Source organism: Podarcis muralis, chromosome 7 (assembly GCF_964188315.1).
Source record: "Podarcis muralis chromosome 7, rPodMur119.hap1.1, whole genome shotgun sequence".
Taxonomy (NCBI): domain Eukaryota; kingdom Metazoa; phylum Chordata; class Lepidosauria; order Squamata; family Lacertidae; genus Podarcis; species Podarcis muralis.
In genome coordinates this window covers 22,515,938-22,533,778 of record NC_135661.1, presented here as the reverse complement: position 1 = coordinate 22,533,778, position 17,841 = coordinate 22,515,938, and the positions used below count along the sequence as shown (strand labels likewise).

General features: G+C 48.6%; 1 protein-coding gene across 14 annotated transcripts in view; it reads left to right on the top strand.

Annotated features, from left to right (window-relative positions):
* The window catches only part of RERE (arginine-glutamic acid dipeptide repeats), a 346,045-nt gene extending 328,845 nt beyond the window's left edge, over positions 1 to 17,200 (top strand). For 8 of the 14 annotated variants that reach the window (XM_028740762.2, XM_028740768.2, XM_077931379.1 and 5 more), the window contains 6 exons: positions 893 to 1,115; positions 2,088 to 2,811; positions 10,021 to 10,065; positions 10,249 to 10,395; positions 11,115 to 11,295; positions 13,102 to 17,200. In XM_028740762.2, the coding sequence (XP_028596595.2) occupies positions 893 to 1,115; positions 2,088 to 2,811; positions 10,021 to 10,065; positions 10,249 to 10,395; positions 11,115 to 11,295; positions 13,102 to 13,135 (1,354 nt within the window). In that variant the 3' untranslated portion in view covers positions 13,136 to 17,200. The remainder of the gene's footprint in view (positions 1 to 892; positions 1,116 to 2,087; positions 2,812 to 10,020; positions 10,066 to 10,248; positions 10,396 to 11,114; positions 11,296 to 13,101) is intronic. The other 6 variants (XM_077931375.1, XM_077931380.1, XM_077931377.1 and 3 more) reach the window with 3 other exon arrangements.
* The last annotated feature ends 641 nt before the right edge of the window (positions 17,201 to 17,841 follow it).

Genomic DNA, 17,841 nt, shown 5'->3' with positions numbered 1-17,841 from the left:
GAAACTGCCACCTGTGTAAAAGTTCACGGGACTTTTCCCCACCTCTGCCCATTCATAACACCCTCACTACCACCACTTTGGATAATGGTTTGGTGATTTGAACATCCGCAGTTGTGGATCAGGCTGCCTTCTTAGGAGAGCTTGGGATCTCCTTAAAACTGGTGCACCCAATAATGCTGCCCTGCAGGTGCCATTGGCCTCACAGCTTCCAGCATTCCTAACGGTTGTCCATTCTTGCTTGGGGTGAGAGGAATTGGAACTGCAGGGCACCACGTTGGCTACCTCTGCCTTAAAGGGGCTCACTGAGGGCCAGGATTACAGGAGAATTGCTAAAATGGCTGCGTCATCACACAGATTCTCTTCTCTCCTCCCCATCCTAGCAATAAGGGTCTTCTAAAAGCTCCCCAGGTTGCTACAACATGAAAACTATAAAAAGGTGCACGGAAAATTTGTGAGATATGAGCCCGGGATGTACAGCATTTTGAGGCTGTAGAACACCTCTTTAGATCCTGTTTTACTTCTACATAAGGAAAACACTCAAGAGCATTAAAAAGAATGTTCTCTTGAAAGATTGCACAGCACAAAGCATATTAATCTTGGATTAATCATTTTTGTGTGTTTGTATACAGTATACATGTATATAAAAAACTTACTTTGATTCTCTGGGTTGGGTAGTATTCTACATGGTTTTGTAATCATTTATTTTCCCAACATCTGTTGATTTACCAGTTTTACCAGAGTCCCCCCCCCCAATATGTTGCACACAGAAACTTCTTCCTGGCTGTTGGGGTGTGTGGGGGGGTGGATCTCATTCCTGCTTCTCAAAATGCTTATGGTTGCTTTGTGTCCCCTGTTCCCTCCACCCCACCCCACCCGGTTTCTTCGCTTCCAGGTTTTACAAGCACCTGGACCGCGGCTACAACTCCTGCGCGAGGACAGACCTGTACTTCACGCCGCTGGCAGGTTCCAAGCTGGCCAAGAAGCGCGAGGAGGCCATTGAGAAGGCCAAGAGGGAGGTGGAGCAGAAGGCAAGAGAAGAGAGGGAGCGGGAGAAAGAGAAGGAAAAGGAGAGGGAGAGAGAGCGTGAGCGTGAGAGAGAAGCTGAAAGAGCGGCGGTAGGTTTGTCTGTCTGTCAAGCCGTGAGGGGGTGATCCCGGCGGGTCTCGAGCCCAACGGAGGCTGCGGTTGCATGATGTCCGGTTGCATTTCCACGGGCCTGGCATGTGAGGGTTTTCGCTGCTCCCCTGTGGCCTTGAGAGGGGGCAGGTCCTTCCTCCTCCCTTGCTCTGAATTAAGGATTTCCTCTTTGCCCCTTCACCTCCACTTCAGAATGCATGATTCAGACGGTTATTTGGCATGCAAAAAAAGGCTAGCAGAGGGCAGGTGCCCTGAATTAGCATTGTGTGGACTTGGTTGGGGACTACCTTTGATCCTGCAATGGAAGCTTGGGTGCTCACCCCTCCTTCATTGTCAGAGGAAGTATACACCTCTGAATTCCATATACTGGGAATCCCAGTTGGGGAGAGTGCTGCTGCTGCTGCTGCTGGACTCAAGTTCTGCCTTGGGGGCTTCCCATTAGGTCATTGGGGTGGCCAGTTGTCAGAAGAGAATGCTGGGCTAGATTATCCTTTCGCCCGATCCAGCAGCCACTCTTCTTGTGCTCTTAATTCCACAGTCAAAGAGGAGCTTTGGCTATAAAATTCCTGGAACTGCAGCAGCTGGAGAAATTTTGTTCCAGGGGTTGGGGTGGGGGGCAAGCTGAGGACTATTCAGACAGTGCAGAATGACAACTCACAGTCAAGAATGTCAGGATTTGTCATCCAATTACACCTGGAGGGTTGCAGCCTCCCCAACACTTGCAAATGATCAAAACTTCTTTTCTGAGTGCCTCTGAAAATCCTCACCTTCCTCCAATAAATGCTCCAGGTGGGTAGACCTAGGCTACCAGTGCTGTGGCACAGAGACCTTTTCCCTTGCTGCAGGGGAGAGAGCGACCCTGTGAAGGAAGGATTGTGTGAGAGCTATTGGAAAGGTCTTGAGCTGGTTTTCAGTTCCCCTACTAAACTCTTCTCCCCTCTTCGGTACAGCAGAAATCATCCAGCTCGTCGCACGAAGGACGTCTTGGAGAATCCCAGCTGAGTGGCCCAACTCACATGAGGCCGTCGTTCGAACCTCCTCCCACCACCATCGCCGCCGTCCCCCCGTACATTGGACCCGACACGCCGGCGCTACGGACTCTCAGCGAGTATGCGCGGCCTCACGTCATGTCCCCCACCAACCGCAACCACCCCTTCTTCGTGCCCCTCAACCCCACCGACCCTCTGCTGGCCTACCACATGCCCGGCCTGTACAACGTGGACCCCACCATCCGGGAGAGGGAGCTCCGGGAGAGGGAGCTGCGGGAGAGGGAGCTGCGGGAGAGGGAGCTGCGGGAACGGATGAAGCCGGGCTTCGAGGTGAAGCCGCCAGAACTCGATGCGCTTCACCCCGCTACCAACCCCATGGAGCACTTTGCCCGCCACGGCGCCCTCACGCTCCCCCCTACGGCGGGCCCGCACCCGTTTGCATCCTTCCACCCGGGCTTGAACCCCCTGGAGCGGGAGAGACTCGCTCTGGCAGGCCCCCAGCTGCGGCCTGAAATGAGCTACCCGGACAGACTGGCCGCCGAGAGGATACATGCGGAGCGAATGGCATCACTCACCAACGACCCCTTGGCCCGGCTGCAGATGTTCAACGTCACCCCGCATCATCACCAACATTCGCACATACACTCGCATCTACACCTCCATCAACAGGACCCGCTGCATCAAGGTGAGTCTGTAACAGCGGTTTGCTCCATGCTGTGTGTGCAGCCCCTGATGCCGTCCATTTCTTTTTGAGCTGGGTGGGGAGGGGCTGCCTATTTCTTTGGAGGGGAGTGTTTTTCCCAGCAAATGAAAAAAAAAGTAGTGTACCTGGGAGAGCTAAACTGGAATTTCTGTCCCAGTGTGTTAGTTTTCAAGTTGCAGAAAGTCTTTTGTTGTTTTTTACACAGAGTTAAAAAAAAACGCTAGCATTTTTACAGGAGCATTCTGAAGTGATGCACTCAGCGCTAGTGTGATGCAAAAAGGACCATATTGAATTTGAACTACCACCAGCCTGTGGAGGGAAGTCCCTTTATTTACTTAGCCTTGATCCTCATCACCCAAACGAGAAAAAATGTACACGATGGAACGTTTTAAGGGCAAACCTAAGAGAAACTGCGAAGCACATTTCTGATGTGAAAGGCCTTTGATACAACCACTCGGGGCATTAGCGAGGCCAGCAGGGTCCCCTGCACTAAAAAATAGGTCTCCTCTCCTGTCATGGACTCAGTGCAGCTCCTTCTCCTGTCAGGGGTCACTTAACAGGAGCCGCGTTGCTGAGCTTCCAGCTTAGGAGAAGTTATGCAAGGGAGCCTTGGAGCAGGGTAGAGATACATTCAGGATCTCAAATACGAGCCCACTTGTCCTTAACATGTGTCTTAAGCTGGGGTCTGTGTAATCCCTACCCCCCTCTGACTGCAGTGAGGTCTCCCGAGTTCACTGTCCTCTGTCGCTCTCTACTCCTTTTACTGCTATAATCCGTCCTTGAGCTCAGTAGGCTCTCCATTCTAGTAGAATGTTTTGGAAGAGGGCTGGCATTCAGGGAGGACAAAGAATCGTGCAAAGTGGGGTATTTTTGCCCTCCAGTTTAGATTACTTTTTGCACCTCTGTTGGCACCCTGACCCATTTCAAGGAAGGTGCCTCTTCTGTGTGACACCTGGTGATACACACCAGTCTTTAGTGCTGCAGTGGGTAGTGGTTAAAACTGGTGCATGTGCATTGTAGGAACAGGCTCCAGACTGGGTAGGAAGCTCTGTGATGGTTTGATCGTTCTTGAAAAGTGTGTTGTTCTAGCAGAACGTCCAGCATCATCTTTTCAGTTTCTTGCCCCCCACCCTTACCCATAAGTTCCCAGGGTTGGTTGCAGCAATTTAAAAAAATACTCACAACAGCTTGAAACAAATGAGTAGGTCGTATCCCAACTAAGTTCTCATCAGCCACTGAAATTGATGGACATGGCTAACATAAGTAGGCCTAACTTGGTCATGTCCATCAGTTTCAGTGGCTCTGCTCTGAGGAGGACTTGGAGAAAACCCGCAGTCCTGCCAGTAATGACAGGAAGGGAGACAAGACTTTAATATTTCAAGGATCCTGAACACAGAGCCCATGATGCGTCCCTCCAGCAGGATCCACGTTGCCCAAGACACCCAGCATCACAGGAGGAGGGTGACACCCCCCCCCCCCCCGTAACATGACCTCCAAGTGTAACAGTTTGCTTTCCCCATTGGGGTATAACTGAAAACACCACTCCCCTCCCTCCTCTCCCATTAAAGAACTGAGGCTGTGTCTTATCTGTTTACAGTATCTGGGGTTCTGTTTCCTGGACACACTGGGTGGGGGCAGAACATTGGGGAGGGGAGAGTTGCATGTATTTTCATAGAGTGCTGACCACAAGCAATAGTTGCTCTTTTTAGAAGGTGATCCTCCCTGCTTTGGACGCATGTTTAATATATTTCCCATGGTTTGTCTCCCCTAGAGAAAATTGTAGCCAATATAAACTGTTGAGAGAGAGATGGGGAGGCTCCAGAGCACGCACACGGAGTTGTGTGTGTGCGCGCATGTGTGAATGCACGCACACATAAGCACAGGCAAGGAGCTGGCTTCACTGCTTGCCTTTCGATTGCTAGATCCCTGTACTTGCTTAAAGGGCACTTTTAACCTGCTTCCTCCCAACTAGGGTTGCACGATGTTGGATTTTCAACATTGCGGTGTATTGCCAGCCAAATGTTTTGGTTTAGCGATAAACTGCAATGTTGTAAAAAAAGCCGCATTGGCCCCAGGCAGCGAGGTGCCAGGTGAAACTGCCACAGCTCTCACTTTGGGAGCTGAGGCGCTTTCACGTCAGCACCTTGTGGGCTGTGGCAAATACAGCTGGCCCCAGCCTGCTGCTCAGCTGGGGGCCCGGAAGTCTCCTGCCCCCGGCAGAGGCAGCCCTGAGTCCCCCGTGCGAAACCAGCAGGGGACTCAGGGCTCCTTGACCAGGCTCAGCTGGGGGCAGGAGGCCGCCTGCCCCCCACAGAGCCAGTCCCGGTGTCCCTTCCACTCGTGCTCGAGCCGCAAGGATCTTGGGGCTCCTTGGCCAGGCTGCCTCCACCTTTGCTGGCATGGGGGCAGGCGAGCTACCTTGCCCATTTGCCCCCCACTCCCCAAAGACAGACCAGGCAACAGTAGCCAAGCACACTGAGCCTGTCAGGCTCCGTGCATTTGACTGCCTTAGCCTTCACCTGTGTGGGTGTGCTGCCCGCTAGCAGCATCAAAGAGCCCCTACACCGCCTGGCTCCCTTCCACCCAGAGGGTGGGCTGTGTCTTTCTGGGAGGAAAGGCGCAGCACCCCCTCCCAGACAAAGGCAGCCAAGCAAGGCTGCAGCCCCAATCCCACTCCTACCCAAGTGCAAGCAGGAGCGGGGTTAGGGCTCTCTCAGCTGGGGGGGGGGCGCCTAACGGAACTCCCATCCCACCGCTGTCTCCATAAAACTACTTTGCTGCATGCTCCTCAGTCAAGCAGTTTAAAGAAGCGGAGGGAGGAAGAAGCTGTATCGGTAACTCGCTGATGCAGTTTATTTCTCCCTCTGCCGGGGCAGAGTGCGATGATGGTTTCACCAGTGGTATGTCCCCCCCGCCCAATACCAGTCCTGATATATTGATATATCGCCCAATGCTACTCCCAGCACCTTCCATGCCCACCCCACCCCCCCAAAAAAAATATTGAGGAAGGGCTGTAGCTCTGTGGTGGAGCACCTGCTTTGAATCCTCAGTGTCTCTCCCCCCCCCCCCCCGGATCTCCAGGGAAGAAAAACCCTCGTATGAAACCCTGGCTAGCTGCTGCCAGTCCTGGATAGTGCTGAGCTAGAGAGACCAGTGTCCTGACTCAGGGCACAGCAGCTTCCTACATCTTAAGGGGAAGGCTGTAGCTCGGTGGCAGAACATTTGCTTTGTGTTCAGAAGTTCCCAGGCTCGGTCCCTCGCTGGCATCTCCAGGTAGGCAAGATCCCTGCCAAAAAGCCTGGAGATCTGCTGCCAGTCAGTGTAGACCACTGATCTTCAGCTGGTGGGTCAGGACCCACTCACGGGTCACGGCCTGATCCAACATGAGCTCTATTACCATGCAAATGTATGGTAAAGGGTTTCAGAAATGGGTCCCCAAATGCATGTTTGGGTTAAAAGTGGGTCCTGGGATCTGGAAAGGTGGAAGATCCCTGGTGCAGACAATGCTGAGTCAGATGGACCAGTGGCCCGGCTCAGGATAGAGTAGCTGCTTTGCATGCAGAAGGATCCAGGTTCACTCCCCAGTGGCATCTCCAGCCAGGAAAGACCCCAGCCTAAAACCCTGGAGAGCCATTGGTGTAGACAACATGGAGCTTGCTGGTCTCATTGGTGCCCCCCCCCCAATTTTCTTTTCTTTTTTTGCCTACTGAGGTGGGTGATTTGGAATTGTTTTTCCCCCTCGGGATGATAACAGTGGAGACACTGGGAGGGGAGGGAGCGTGTGTGCATCCTCGCAGCCAAGGTCAGTAACAAAAGCCTCCCCACCCGCAGTACAGAATGTACTTGATCTCCATAAATGTATCAGGCTGCAGATGTACTTTTTGTGCAGGCAGACAGAACAAAGTGAATCTTGCATTTAAAAATAGATGGAGAGAATCTGCCCCTGCTTTCTGGGTTAAGGCAAGGCGTTATTACAAGGGAGCTTTCTCAGGAAGAAAGCTCTCTCTGTGTTTCAGGGAAACTCAGTGATAAAGCTGGTTTCAAAAGAAATAGTAGAATCATAGAGTTGTAGAGTTGGAAGGGACTCTGGGGGCCCGCTAGTCCAACCCCCTGCAATGCAGGAATCTCGGCTAGATCATACATGACAGATCCAAGGGCATGCGGGGATAGCTTAGTATACAAAAAGGCAGGCCTTGTGCCTTGCTCAGTGTTTTGCAAGCTGCATTTGCCCCTCTATGCTGGAAGGGGAATAGCCATAGCTTAGCGGTAGAGCAACTGCTGTTCGTATGAAAAGTCCCAGGTTAAATCCCCCACTTCTCCAGGTAAGGCTGGGAAAGGCTCCCTATCTGAAACCCTGGAGAACTGCTGCCAATCAGTGTAGGTAGTACTGCGCTGGTTGGACTACTAAGCTGGTTGAACAGTGTCTTCTGTTCCTATGTCTGAAAGCAGGGATAGCCCATGTGGTGCCTTTCACATGTTGCTGGATTACAACTCGTATCACCTCTGATCATTTTCCATGCTAGCTGGGATGATGCGAGTTGGGAGTCCAGCAAACATCTGGAGGGCACCATGTTGGCTATCCCTGTCTTAATGGAGGGCCCAGAGCCCCTAGAGTACATGCTTTGCAAGCAGAAGTTTCCAAGTTCAGTCCCCAGCATCATCATGATGTAGGAACATAGGAAGCTGCCTTATACCAAGTCAGGCCCTGTGTCCATCTAGCTCTGTATTGTCTGCTCCAACCAGCAGCCCTGGTTCTCCATGGTTTTCCCTACTTGGACATGCCAAGGGTTGAATTTGGAACCTTCTGCATGCAGGGCAGATGCTCTGTCACTGAGTGCTCTGGTGCTTCCCCAATCAAATAAGCAGATGATGAGGATCTCCAGAAACGGCTGAGAAAAACTCCCTGCCTGAAGCCCTGTAGAGCCACTGCCAGTCAGTGTAGACAGTACTGAATTTAATGAGCTGATTCTGTATAAGACACTCTTGCATTTCCTGAGTTGTGCTTGTGCTAATTGCACCAAGCATCTCCATGCTGTTGTTGAGACAGAGGGTGATTGTGTTCAGAACAGAGCCAGAGTCTAGAGTCCTTCCCAAGACAGGTTCATCAACCACCACCTTCCAGTGACCTACATGTTCAGTCCAGATTTTGGGGTGTTTTGTAGTGCTCATTGGAGAGCTGTTTTAACCAAACACCTCCAGGAGTCTTGAGCAAGGAAGTCAAGGAGGCGCAGACCTCACACTCTCCTGTGTGCAAAGTTTTTCCATACAGTTGAAGAGCTGCTGCAAGTCAGTGCAGACCCAATGAGTCTGACTCCATATGACACTTTTCTCCTATCTTTCTCTCCCCCGATCTCAAATTCTGCAGGGATTAAAATGTTCGTTCTTTAGATATAGGTTCAGATTGTGTCCCTGAAGCTGTCTTTGCTGACAGCCCCTCCCTGAGGGATCCCGCTAGCTCTGTGGACTCTCTGCTAACTCACAGGCCAAGGTGTGATACAAACCCCAGGCTGTAATTCAGGATCCGAGTGTCCCTGCGTTTCTCTTGCCTGGTGGGTTAGTATTGTAAGCCTTGCGTGTAGCACATCACACATGCCATTTGCAGCGGATCTTCTGAGTGTCGTTAATTGGATTGATTCATGCTGGGTTGGAACATGACCTCTCTTGACAGATGATAGAGGGGCCCTGGAGGCAGTGACCTAGGACAGGAATCCCTTAGAATTAGGTGACTGGGATCAGGAATCTTAACAAAACCCAAGGCTCACCAGGAAGGTCTTGTATGAGAATATGTATATATGCAACTGCAGGACGAGAGGAAATCTGCTGAGACAGGCTGCTCTGACATGCAGTGACTCAGGTTGCAGGTGCCCTAATTAAAGCAGCCAGGGGCTCATATGCTCCCTTGGATGAGAATCAGGGTCAAAATGACCTGACCAGATTCTCTTCTCCGTTTTCTGGGAACCTTAACGAAGCACCTGTCCAATTAGCCCCCTTCTCTCTCCCCTCCCCTACATGAAGCTCTTCCATCTTGCAAGCAGGCAGAAGATTTGCTGTTGTCCACGGTTTTATTTTAAGGTTTCTCCTTCTTATAAGTAAAGTTCTGAAGGGGCTTCAGATATTTCACGGGAGCTGAGTTTGATCTCCGCCTTGCCCGGGGCCTAGCCCCAGAACCTGTTTTCAGATGTTCTGCCCAGCCTCTGAGCATGTGAAGTAGTAATGACTAGGAAGATAATTTCCCCGAGTTAGCAAATACGGCATTTTTCTCACCATTGATCAATCATTAGACAAACAACATCTCACTCCCCACCATGATTCTGTCTGTCTGTCTTTGTCTCTGTCTGAGACAGAAAGCAGGCTTGGGACTTGGCAACTCTGAAATCATGCATCATATTTCACCCGGCTCTGCCCTTGCACTTTCAAGCTTTTCCCAGCAGCCGCAAGAGCTAGGAGCTGGTTGTTTAAAAATAGAGGATTCTCCAGATGTGAAGCTCTGTGCTAGGTAGTACATGAACAGCTTGTGCTGCATCTGTCAGCAAATGTGCACATAGCCCCCTGTGGTTGTTTGTTTTCTCCTTCCTCAAATAGCAACCCTATGATGGTGTCCCTTTCTGTTCTGGGACCTTGAACTTGGTTTTTCCTGGGGTGAGATGAAACTCCTAGGGGGAGGGGGGAGGTTAGCAGACAGATGTGCAGATCAACCACCCTCAGCAGGAAAGGCAACACGTCTAAGAGGCTTATATTGCACGTGTTTCCCTTACATTGTTGACAGTGTCATTATTATCTGAATGTCTTCTGGCGGCAATGAGGTCTAGAGCCTTCTCAGCAGAGGCATCTACCTTGAGGAGCCCATACGGCTGCTTCACTGCCCTCTTTTTAGGGGAAAAAAACCCCTTCTTAGGAGAGCTTTGTCTCTCATAGCAGGAAAAAGGATCTCTGCCATTCTGTGGCATTATTGGGGCTTATTTTTAAAATGTTTTGATGATTAATTTTATGATACGCTTTGTGTCTTGTGTGCGGTGCCTCAGATGCCACCTCCAGGGCATTTATGGGACGTGTCTAAAAAAGGAATAGTAAATGAATGGTGAATTGATTTTCTGTTGTTCTTGTGCGCAGTTCCCTTTTTCCTTCTTAATAAGAAAGCTCATTCCTGTTCCCCCCCTCCCCTTTTCTCCCCTTTTGTTTTAACTCTCAAAGACTGTTTGGCCACCCGATGTCACTGCGAACACTCCAGACAGAGAAGTAGGCTCCACAGTTGGAGGGGGGACTAGGCTTCTGATAATTACCGGTTATGCTCAGCTATTTGCGCAAGTATTAATGTTGCTTTTGACCCCTGAACAAAATGAGGGTTTCTGAGCCTGGTGGTAAGTTGTCGTTGCTTTTCCCCCCCTCTTTCCTACCGCCCCCAACCTTTCCCTTTTGCAGGCTCGGCAGGACCTGTCCATCCCCTCGTGGACCCCTTGGCAGCCGGGCCTCATTTGGCGCGCTTCCCTTATCCTCCCGGCACTATCCCAAACCCGTTGCTAGGGCAACCGCCCCACGAACACGAAATGCTCCGGCACCCGGTCTTTGGTAAGTGTGCAATAGCAGCCCTTGGGAAGCCAGTGTTGCCCAACCTATGCCCTCCAGAGGTTGTTGCACTACGACCCCTATCATCCCTAGCCATTGGCCATGCCACTTGGGGCCGGTGGGGCTTGGAGTCTGACAGCAAGATCTGGAGGGCGGCAAGTTGGGGAAAATTGATGCAGATGAAAAATACAAGACCTAAGGGCTATCTGGTTTTGAACAGCAGCCAATCAGATTCTTCCAACCAGAGCATTTGTTCCCCCCCCCCCTTTGCAGGGATGCTGTTCAGCGCCTGGTGTCCAGAGGTATCCTGCTTCTGTACACCATGTGGATATTATTGCCAATTGTCTTTAATAGACAAATGCACCTAGTTTAGGTTTTTATTGGGTACCAGTGATTTAATGCATTTATCCTGGTATCCCAGCTGTCTCTGGACTGACTTACTTATGAAATTAAGGCTGTGAACTGGGGGAGTCTCATTCAAAGACTCTTCGTACCAGGGATCAGGCCCTTTCCTATGTGGACGGCATTCCACAGGTGAGTCGCATCCAAGTAAATCCTACTCAGGGTGGACCCACACAAGTCATCTCCAGTGATTTCAGCATAGAGTAGGACTAGCATTGGGTGCAACCAATCTGCTCAGTCACTGTTATCCCAGCTTGCAGTTACCAGGCATGCCTTGGCCAGTCCAAACTTGTGTGCAACAACCTTTTCTCTCTCCCCAGGTACCCCCTACCCACGTGACCTCCCTGGCGGCATCCCTCCTCCCATGTCAGCAGCCCACCAGTTACAGGCCATGCATGCTCAGTCAGCAGAGCTTCAGAGACTAGCCATGGAGCAGCAGTGGCTGCATGGGCACCCCCACATGCACGGGGGCCACCTCCCCAGCCAAGAAGACTATTACAGGTAAGGCTGGGCCCATGCTGTCAGCGGAGGAAGAAGCTCTCTGGGGCAAGCTCCCCTTAGCGTGCATGCTGCCCCTTGGCCAATTCCTCCTCTATTTATTTGTTATTAATATTATTTATTGAATTTGTATACCGCCCAAGTGGGCAACCACCTTGTCCTGAGGGAGAAGGGGAGGAGAAAGGAGTGGTCTGGCGAGCTGCCACCACCCACCTCGCAGTGGTAGTCCCCTTATATCACATTTCCTTCTTAATTGATGCTTAGTTGTGCAACTGTCTTTGGTAAACCGCTTTGCAAGGTACACCTGAAAAGCAGCATACCATAAAATAGGCACAGGGGACGTGTAGCCCTCCTAGACGTTGCTGGACTACAACTCCCATCATCCCTGACTAATGGCGATGCTGGCTGGGGCTGAAGGGAGCTGGAGTCGAGCAACATCTAGAGGGCTGCCTGTCATCAGTGAGTGAGTGAGTGAGTGAGTGAGTGAGTGAGTGAGCGAGCGAGCGAACCAACCAACCAACCAACCAACCAACCAACCAACCAACCAACCAACTAACTAGGAGAGGCATGTTCTGAATGAATGAATGAATGAATGAATGAATGAATGAATGAATGAACCAGGAGAGGCATGTTCTGGCAGCAGCATAAAGTGGAGACCCAAACTGGCCACATTTGCACAACTGCTTTCTTGCTTTAGGCTCCTATCACTTTACAGGTTAGTTACACCAGAGGTGTCAAACTTGAAGTGTGTCACGTGCCCTCAGAGTTGGATTTGTTTTTCTGAGGGAGGAGAGGGTCTTCCTGCTCTTATACCTGCTATTGTTATAAAAAACCATGACCAACTGCAGGTTTTGGAGGGTCCTCAGGCAAGATGCCCATTGGAGGATGCCCTCCCTGGGTGGTCCCATCTCCTCCTCTCCCTGCTGCGCTGTACTCTGTTTGTACAGCTGCCTAGAACGTACATGGCAAGCAGAGGGAGGTGCTTCATCTCCTCCCTCTGGTCACTGCTTGGATGCTCACAGAAGGCATTTGAACAGACAGCAGCCACAGCACCAGGAGGCTCCAAGGGTTGCCTGGGTGGGGGCTCTATTAAGGGTGGGGGCCTCAATAGGTGCTCAGTGGTGTCAGCTCCAGGATGAGAAACCACAGAAAGAGGTTGTCAGGGCCATTACTGGTCAGATTTGGAAGGTCAACGCAGCAAACTTCTTCATGAGGTTGGTTTCTTCAGCGTTTTGAAGGCTTGGGTCCTTGAAGTGGAGCATGAAGGTATTGCTTGGGGAACTGGCCATTGCAGAAGGCCAGGCTCCTGGGTTTTTTTTTATTCCAGGCCCAGCCAGTCCAGAGGCTCCCTGCCTGCCTGCTGGCCACAGAGCCTCATGTCACATGCTGCTATTTTCGAGCGCATGAATGCAAGAACACATAACTCACAGGGCTGGATGTTCACTTAAGACATGAAGTCCTAGTTGAAAATCCCTGAGTCCCTGGGAGAACATGTGGATGGATGCATAACTCCTCCCTGCTCAGTCTTTGGTAGGAAGAGGGATTTCCCCAAGGCCTGTCACACCCCCTTTTCTTCTTATGGGGCAGGGTGTGTGTGTGTGTGTGTGTGTGTGTGTGTGAGAGAGAGAGAGAGAGAGAGAGAGAGAGAGATATCTGTGGTACACAGAGGCTTCACTACCACATTTGTCTGTTCTTGGCAGAGAGCTCTTCTGCATTGTGTGAGAGGGGAGAGACTGCAGAGGCTGGAGGGAAAAGTTCCCAACCCAAAAAAGCAACTGAATTCTTTTTCTTTTTCTTCTTCTCTTCTAGCCGACTGAAGAAAGAAAGTGACAAGCAGTTGTAATAAATTATTTATTTGTAATTCTGGCTGCAGAAGATCCCAGTCCTTGGGAAGAAATGGAATGTGTTTATCCACACACACACACACACACACACACACACACACTGCGAAAAACAAAAGAATTTTATCTTTTCAAGATACCTTTCTCTATTTAAAATGAAAAAAGGAGAAAAAACAAATAAGGAAGCCCAACCTATAGAGACTTTTAAAATCAGCACATATATTATAGAATTCATTTGTAGAGAAGATTTTTCCAAGACCAGTTTCAGGAGTCTCCTTGCATGATAAAACCTGTTAAGAAGCCTATTGAGAGAGAAACAACCCCCTCAGAACTGGATGGAAGTATTCAGAGGAAATTCCTTGGGCATTCTTGGGGGGGTTGTTTGAGGGGGTGGGTTGGGTTCGTTTTTTCATTTTTTTCATTTTGAGTAGGTGCTAGAATCAGGTTCACAACTTAATGCAAGCCACTGTGCATACAAAGAAATACACTCAATTTATATATAAATATATAAATATATATATACACTTTAAAAACAAAAACAAACAAAAAACAAGAATGGCAAGTAGGTGGCATAACACCCTCTGAAAATCCAAGTGCTATAACAAGAATTTTAAAAGAAAAAAAAATCTACTTTTATTTTAATACATTGTAGGAAAACTTCATAATTTTAAAGAGAGCTTTGCAGCATGGCTTTTTAAGTCTGTAAATAATTTTTTTGGGTTAGGGTTTAAAAAAAATTATAATAATCTCCACAAACTCCTGGTATCTTTCTTTCTTTCTTTCTTTCTTTCTTTCTTTCTTTCTTTCTTTCTTTCTCTCCTTCCATCTCCTCCTCTCTCTTCCTCTTGTTCTCTCTCTTCAGTAACATCACAAAACCGTTACTTCTTACCTGATGTTGACAAGAATACAGAGTTGATTTTTTAATATAAGAGGAATATATATAATTATCCCTTTAATTAAAGGGAAGATGACATGGGGGGAGGGGTCAGTAATTTCAAAATGGTCGAGAGCTTGACTTGACGGTTTGGTAGCAACATGAGCATTAAAGGGAGTTGCAGGGATAATATGTTTTTTTTTCCTAAAAAAAAACAACCAAGAACACACAACTCTTTTTCTTTTTGTGTGTGTGCGTGTGCGCTGTTCATTTTAATTTAATTCATTCGTTCCATGAACATTCTAAATCGCTTTTCATTCTCATATGTTTGTTTTTGACATAACTCAGTTCCTCAGCCGGTGAACAAGACCGCATATTCCTGCACTGGTTCTGTCGAAAAGCCGTCACGTTTTCCACCAGCGCAAGAGTTTTTTAGAAGCAGAAGTTGGAAAGGTAGCATTTTTCAAGAAATGGGCTCTTGAATTGTCAGGCTACCCCCGGGTCTCTCCTTTCCTCCACAAACATAGCATTAAACTGAAACTGTGTCCTAAAAATGCAGGCACACACACACAGAGTCTACCAATTAAGACAACAATAATGCGGTGACGTTTCTTTGGCCACAAGCCCCACAAGGCGTTCAATTCAAGGAGGAAATTCTCCTTCTCCATCTCAGGATGTGCACCATGCATACCCACTGTGTGCCTGGGAACCCTTCCAGCATCGAAGCCCCACACCAGTCATGAGAGCTGCTGATATGGGGCAGACTGTCCTTTAGATAGCATGAAGCTTACATGCAAACCATTTCCCTTCAAGTAATATCTATAGATATGTTTTAAAACTTATTTGAATAGTGCCGAATCGAAACTTCCCATCCCTGACAAGTTACACACTTTGAAAGAAAAGGGACAGGCAGAGGGGCTGCTTCAGAGCTGTGCGTTTTCGAAATTGCCCCCACGAACGCAAAGCTTAAATTTCACTCTTAAAAGCTGGAAGCCGCCTCTGCGCTCCTGGGCTTTGTTTTTAATCGGTCCAATATTAGCAGGTTTGTGTTGTTTTTGTGTGTGTGCTTTGCTGGGCACAGAAGGGGATTTGCACCTGGTCTTACCTCAAGGGCACAATTGACCAGGGCGGTCTCACTCTTCCCCCCCTCACCCCCAGTACATGGCAGCAGAGTAATTTCCCCCCCCCACCACCAAAAAAATCCTCATCTTGAATGCTCTTTTGGGATACGGTGGAGTGAGAATGAAACTCAATAACTGTGCCTCGGGCAGCCTTTTTCTTGCCTGCTGTTAAAACAAGTTATCCTTGTTTTGTAAAAAAATGTTCACACTCTCCAGTGCACGAGGCAGGGAAACTCTGAAGGCTTAGAGTGGGGTTGACCATCTTCTGTCAGAAGCTATCAGTGTCGCAAGCACATGACAACTGTATGAATCCTATTTTTTATTCCCTTCCAATTGCTAGTTTAGTTACACTTTTTTTTAAAAAAAAATGAGTTGGATTAGTGCAGGAATCTGCAGGGCTGTGTGATAACACATTTTCCTGTTAGTTGCATTCATAATAACATTTCCTGGTTCTTGTTCCTTTTGGAAGGCTGCTTCATTTGCTGTGAAGACTGTTATTTGTGGTGGTAGGAGTCCATTGGGCCTGATCAGATAACCCCGTAGCTAATCGTTCAGCGGTCTCTTAAACAACGCATACGGCAGGTGGAATTTTAATCCAGCCTAACAGAAATTTGGGTTCCTCCTACCTTGGTCCAGAGAGCGGAGCTTTCCCAATGCTCCCTGACTCCTACTCCTTCTTCCCAAACCATCCTTCTTTACCATTCGTTTCCTTACTGGCAGTCCACGCCTCTTGTCTCTGTGCAGTGGCAAATAGCTGGTGGTTATTAAGCCACCCACCTGCCTTACAGCCCCTCCAGGTGGTTCTGAAGTTAGCCTAACTGCGGACCATATTTTGGTCACACAAGCCACATGGGGTGTCCTCAGAATTGTCACGGTCACCTCTTCTCAGGTCAGTTTCTGAACCGCCGAGAGCTGAAGCACTGAACTGAGCATCAGGAAACTCTAAATTCATGGTGCTAAATGTCCAGCAAGATGCAAGCTAACAAGACAGAGTCATTGCTTAAAAGCCTAGCTGGCATCTCATGTTTTAACACTGTCATCTGGAATGGAATAAACTTCTCATAATGATCTGTCTTAACAGGCAGGACATCCCCAGCTGCTTATTATCAGTCCTCCTCTGTCTTGCCTTGTCTTTTTGAAGACGCCTCCTTGCAGCAAGCATAATCTAGTTTTTAACTGTCCTCGACTCTCACTGAAAACAGAACCAGCCGTATTGGTGAGGGTGGCGATAATCCCCTCTCCCTGGTCCCCTGGCAGAACTGAAATTTCAGTACCTTCAGGAGACACTTAGCATGGATGTTGCAGACCATCCTCCTCTGACTTGGTGCTCTCCTGGTGTTTTGGACTGCAACTCCCATCAGCCACACCCAGTGGGCTGATGGGAGTTGTAGTCCGAAACATCTGCAACTCGCCAGTCTAGGAAAGACAGACAGGTACCAGTTTATTACGCCTTTCCCTCTGCAGTTTACATGCAATTCATTGTGCTTCCTCATAAGCTCTTAACCTTTTGGGTTTCTTTTTTATGCTTACGTTAACAGTATGAATCATTCCACAATGGTGGGGGCCCACTGGTTCTTTGTCCTCGGATCTAAATGATTAGCTACAGTGTTATTTGCCCTGACTCTCCCAAGACCACCATGCTCTGTTAGAATCTCCCAACTTTTTACAGTTACCTTTTCAGGAAAAAAAACTTTTTTAAAGCAAGATTTTATTTTTTGCTTTGAACTTCAAAAATTCATTTTATTTTATTTTATTTTGCTTTTTTTGTGTGCGTGCGTGTGTGATTTTACTTTATTTTTTTCAAAATCAAACCGTCTCTTGTTCTGTGTCGTCCTGGTTTGAGCTAGTTTCACTGCACCGTTTAAAAGCAGAATATACATTCTGACAGCTACATTTATATATATATATATATCTTGAGGCTTAGTGTATATATGAGTAGATTTACCATGGGATAACACAGTGTAAAACAGAGTAGAAAACCCAGAAACCGTGACTTCTGTGTTCTCTCCATTTGAGTATTTTGTAATTTTTTTGAAATATTTGTGGACATAAATAAAAACCAAGCTACACTACGGCAGTTTTGATTTTGTTTGAAAAGTGTGGCATGCATGTTTTAATGGGGCATGAGGTTGGGGTGGGTTCACTAACCATGAACCTCATCGGAAGCAACAACCAGAGTGGCTTGGCTTCATCCTAAGCATCTTCTCATCTGTTTCCTCTTAACTGCACAAAGACCATCCTACAACAAGGTAACAAAACAAGGTGGGTCCTGTTTCAGACAGCACAGTCCCTTTCGACATTTGCCCATGTAAGGTGTACTATTGCCATATGCCATGGTTGGGACAGGCTTTTCAGTTACATATTTTCTTAAGTAACACATTTGCATCTTGTCCTGCCTTTAAGGTGTCAAGATGGTTGGGTGTGCATGGAGTTAATCCTGTGTTTTCCTTCACAGCCACCCTTCAAGGTAGGTTAGTCTGAGAGTTAATGGCTGTCCCAAGCTCTCTCTGGGTTTTGGATGATGCCTGTGCATCTTGCAGCAGGCGTCATGATAGATTAGGCATTCCCTCTGCTGTGCGTGTGATTGTGTGAGACAGAGAGGGAGAGAGAAAGGGGAAAACTTCGGTTTAGACCAGGGGTCAGCAACCTTTTTCAGCCATGGGCCGGTCCACCGTCCCTCAGACCATCTGGTGGGCCAGACTATTGGGGGGGG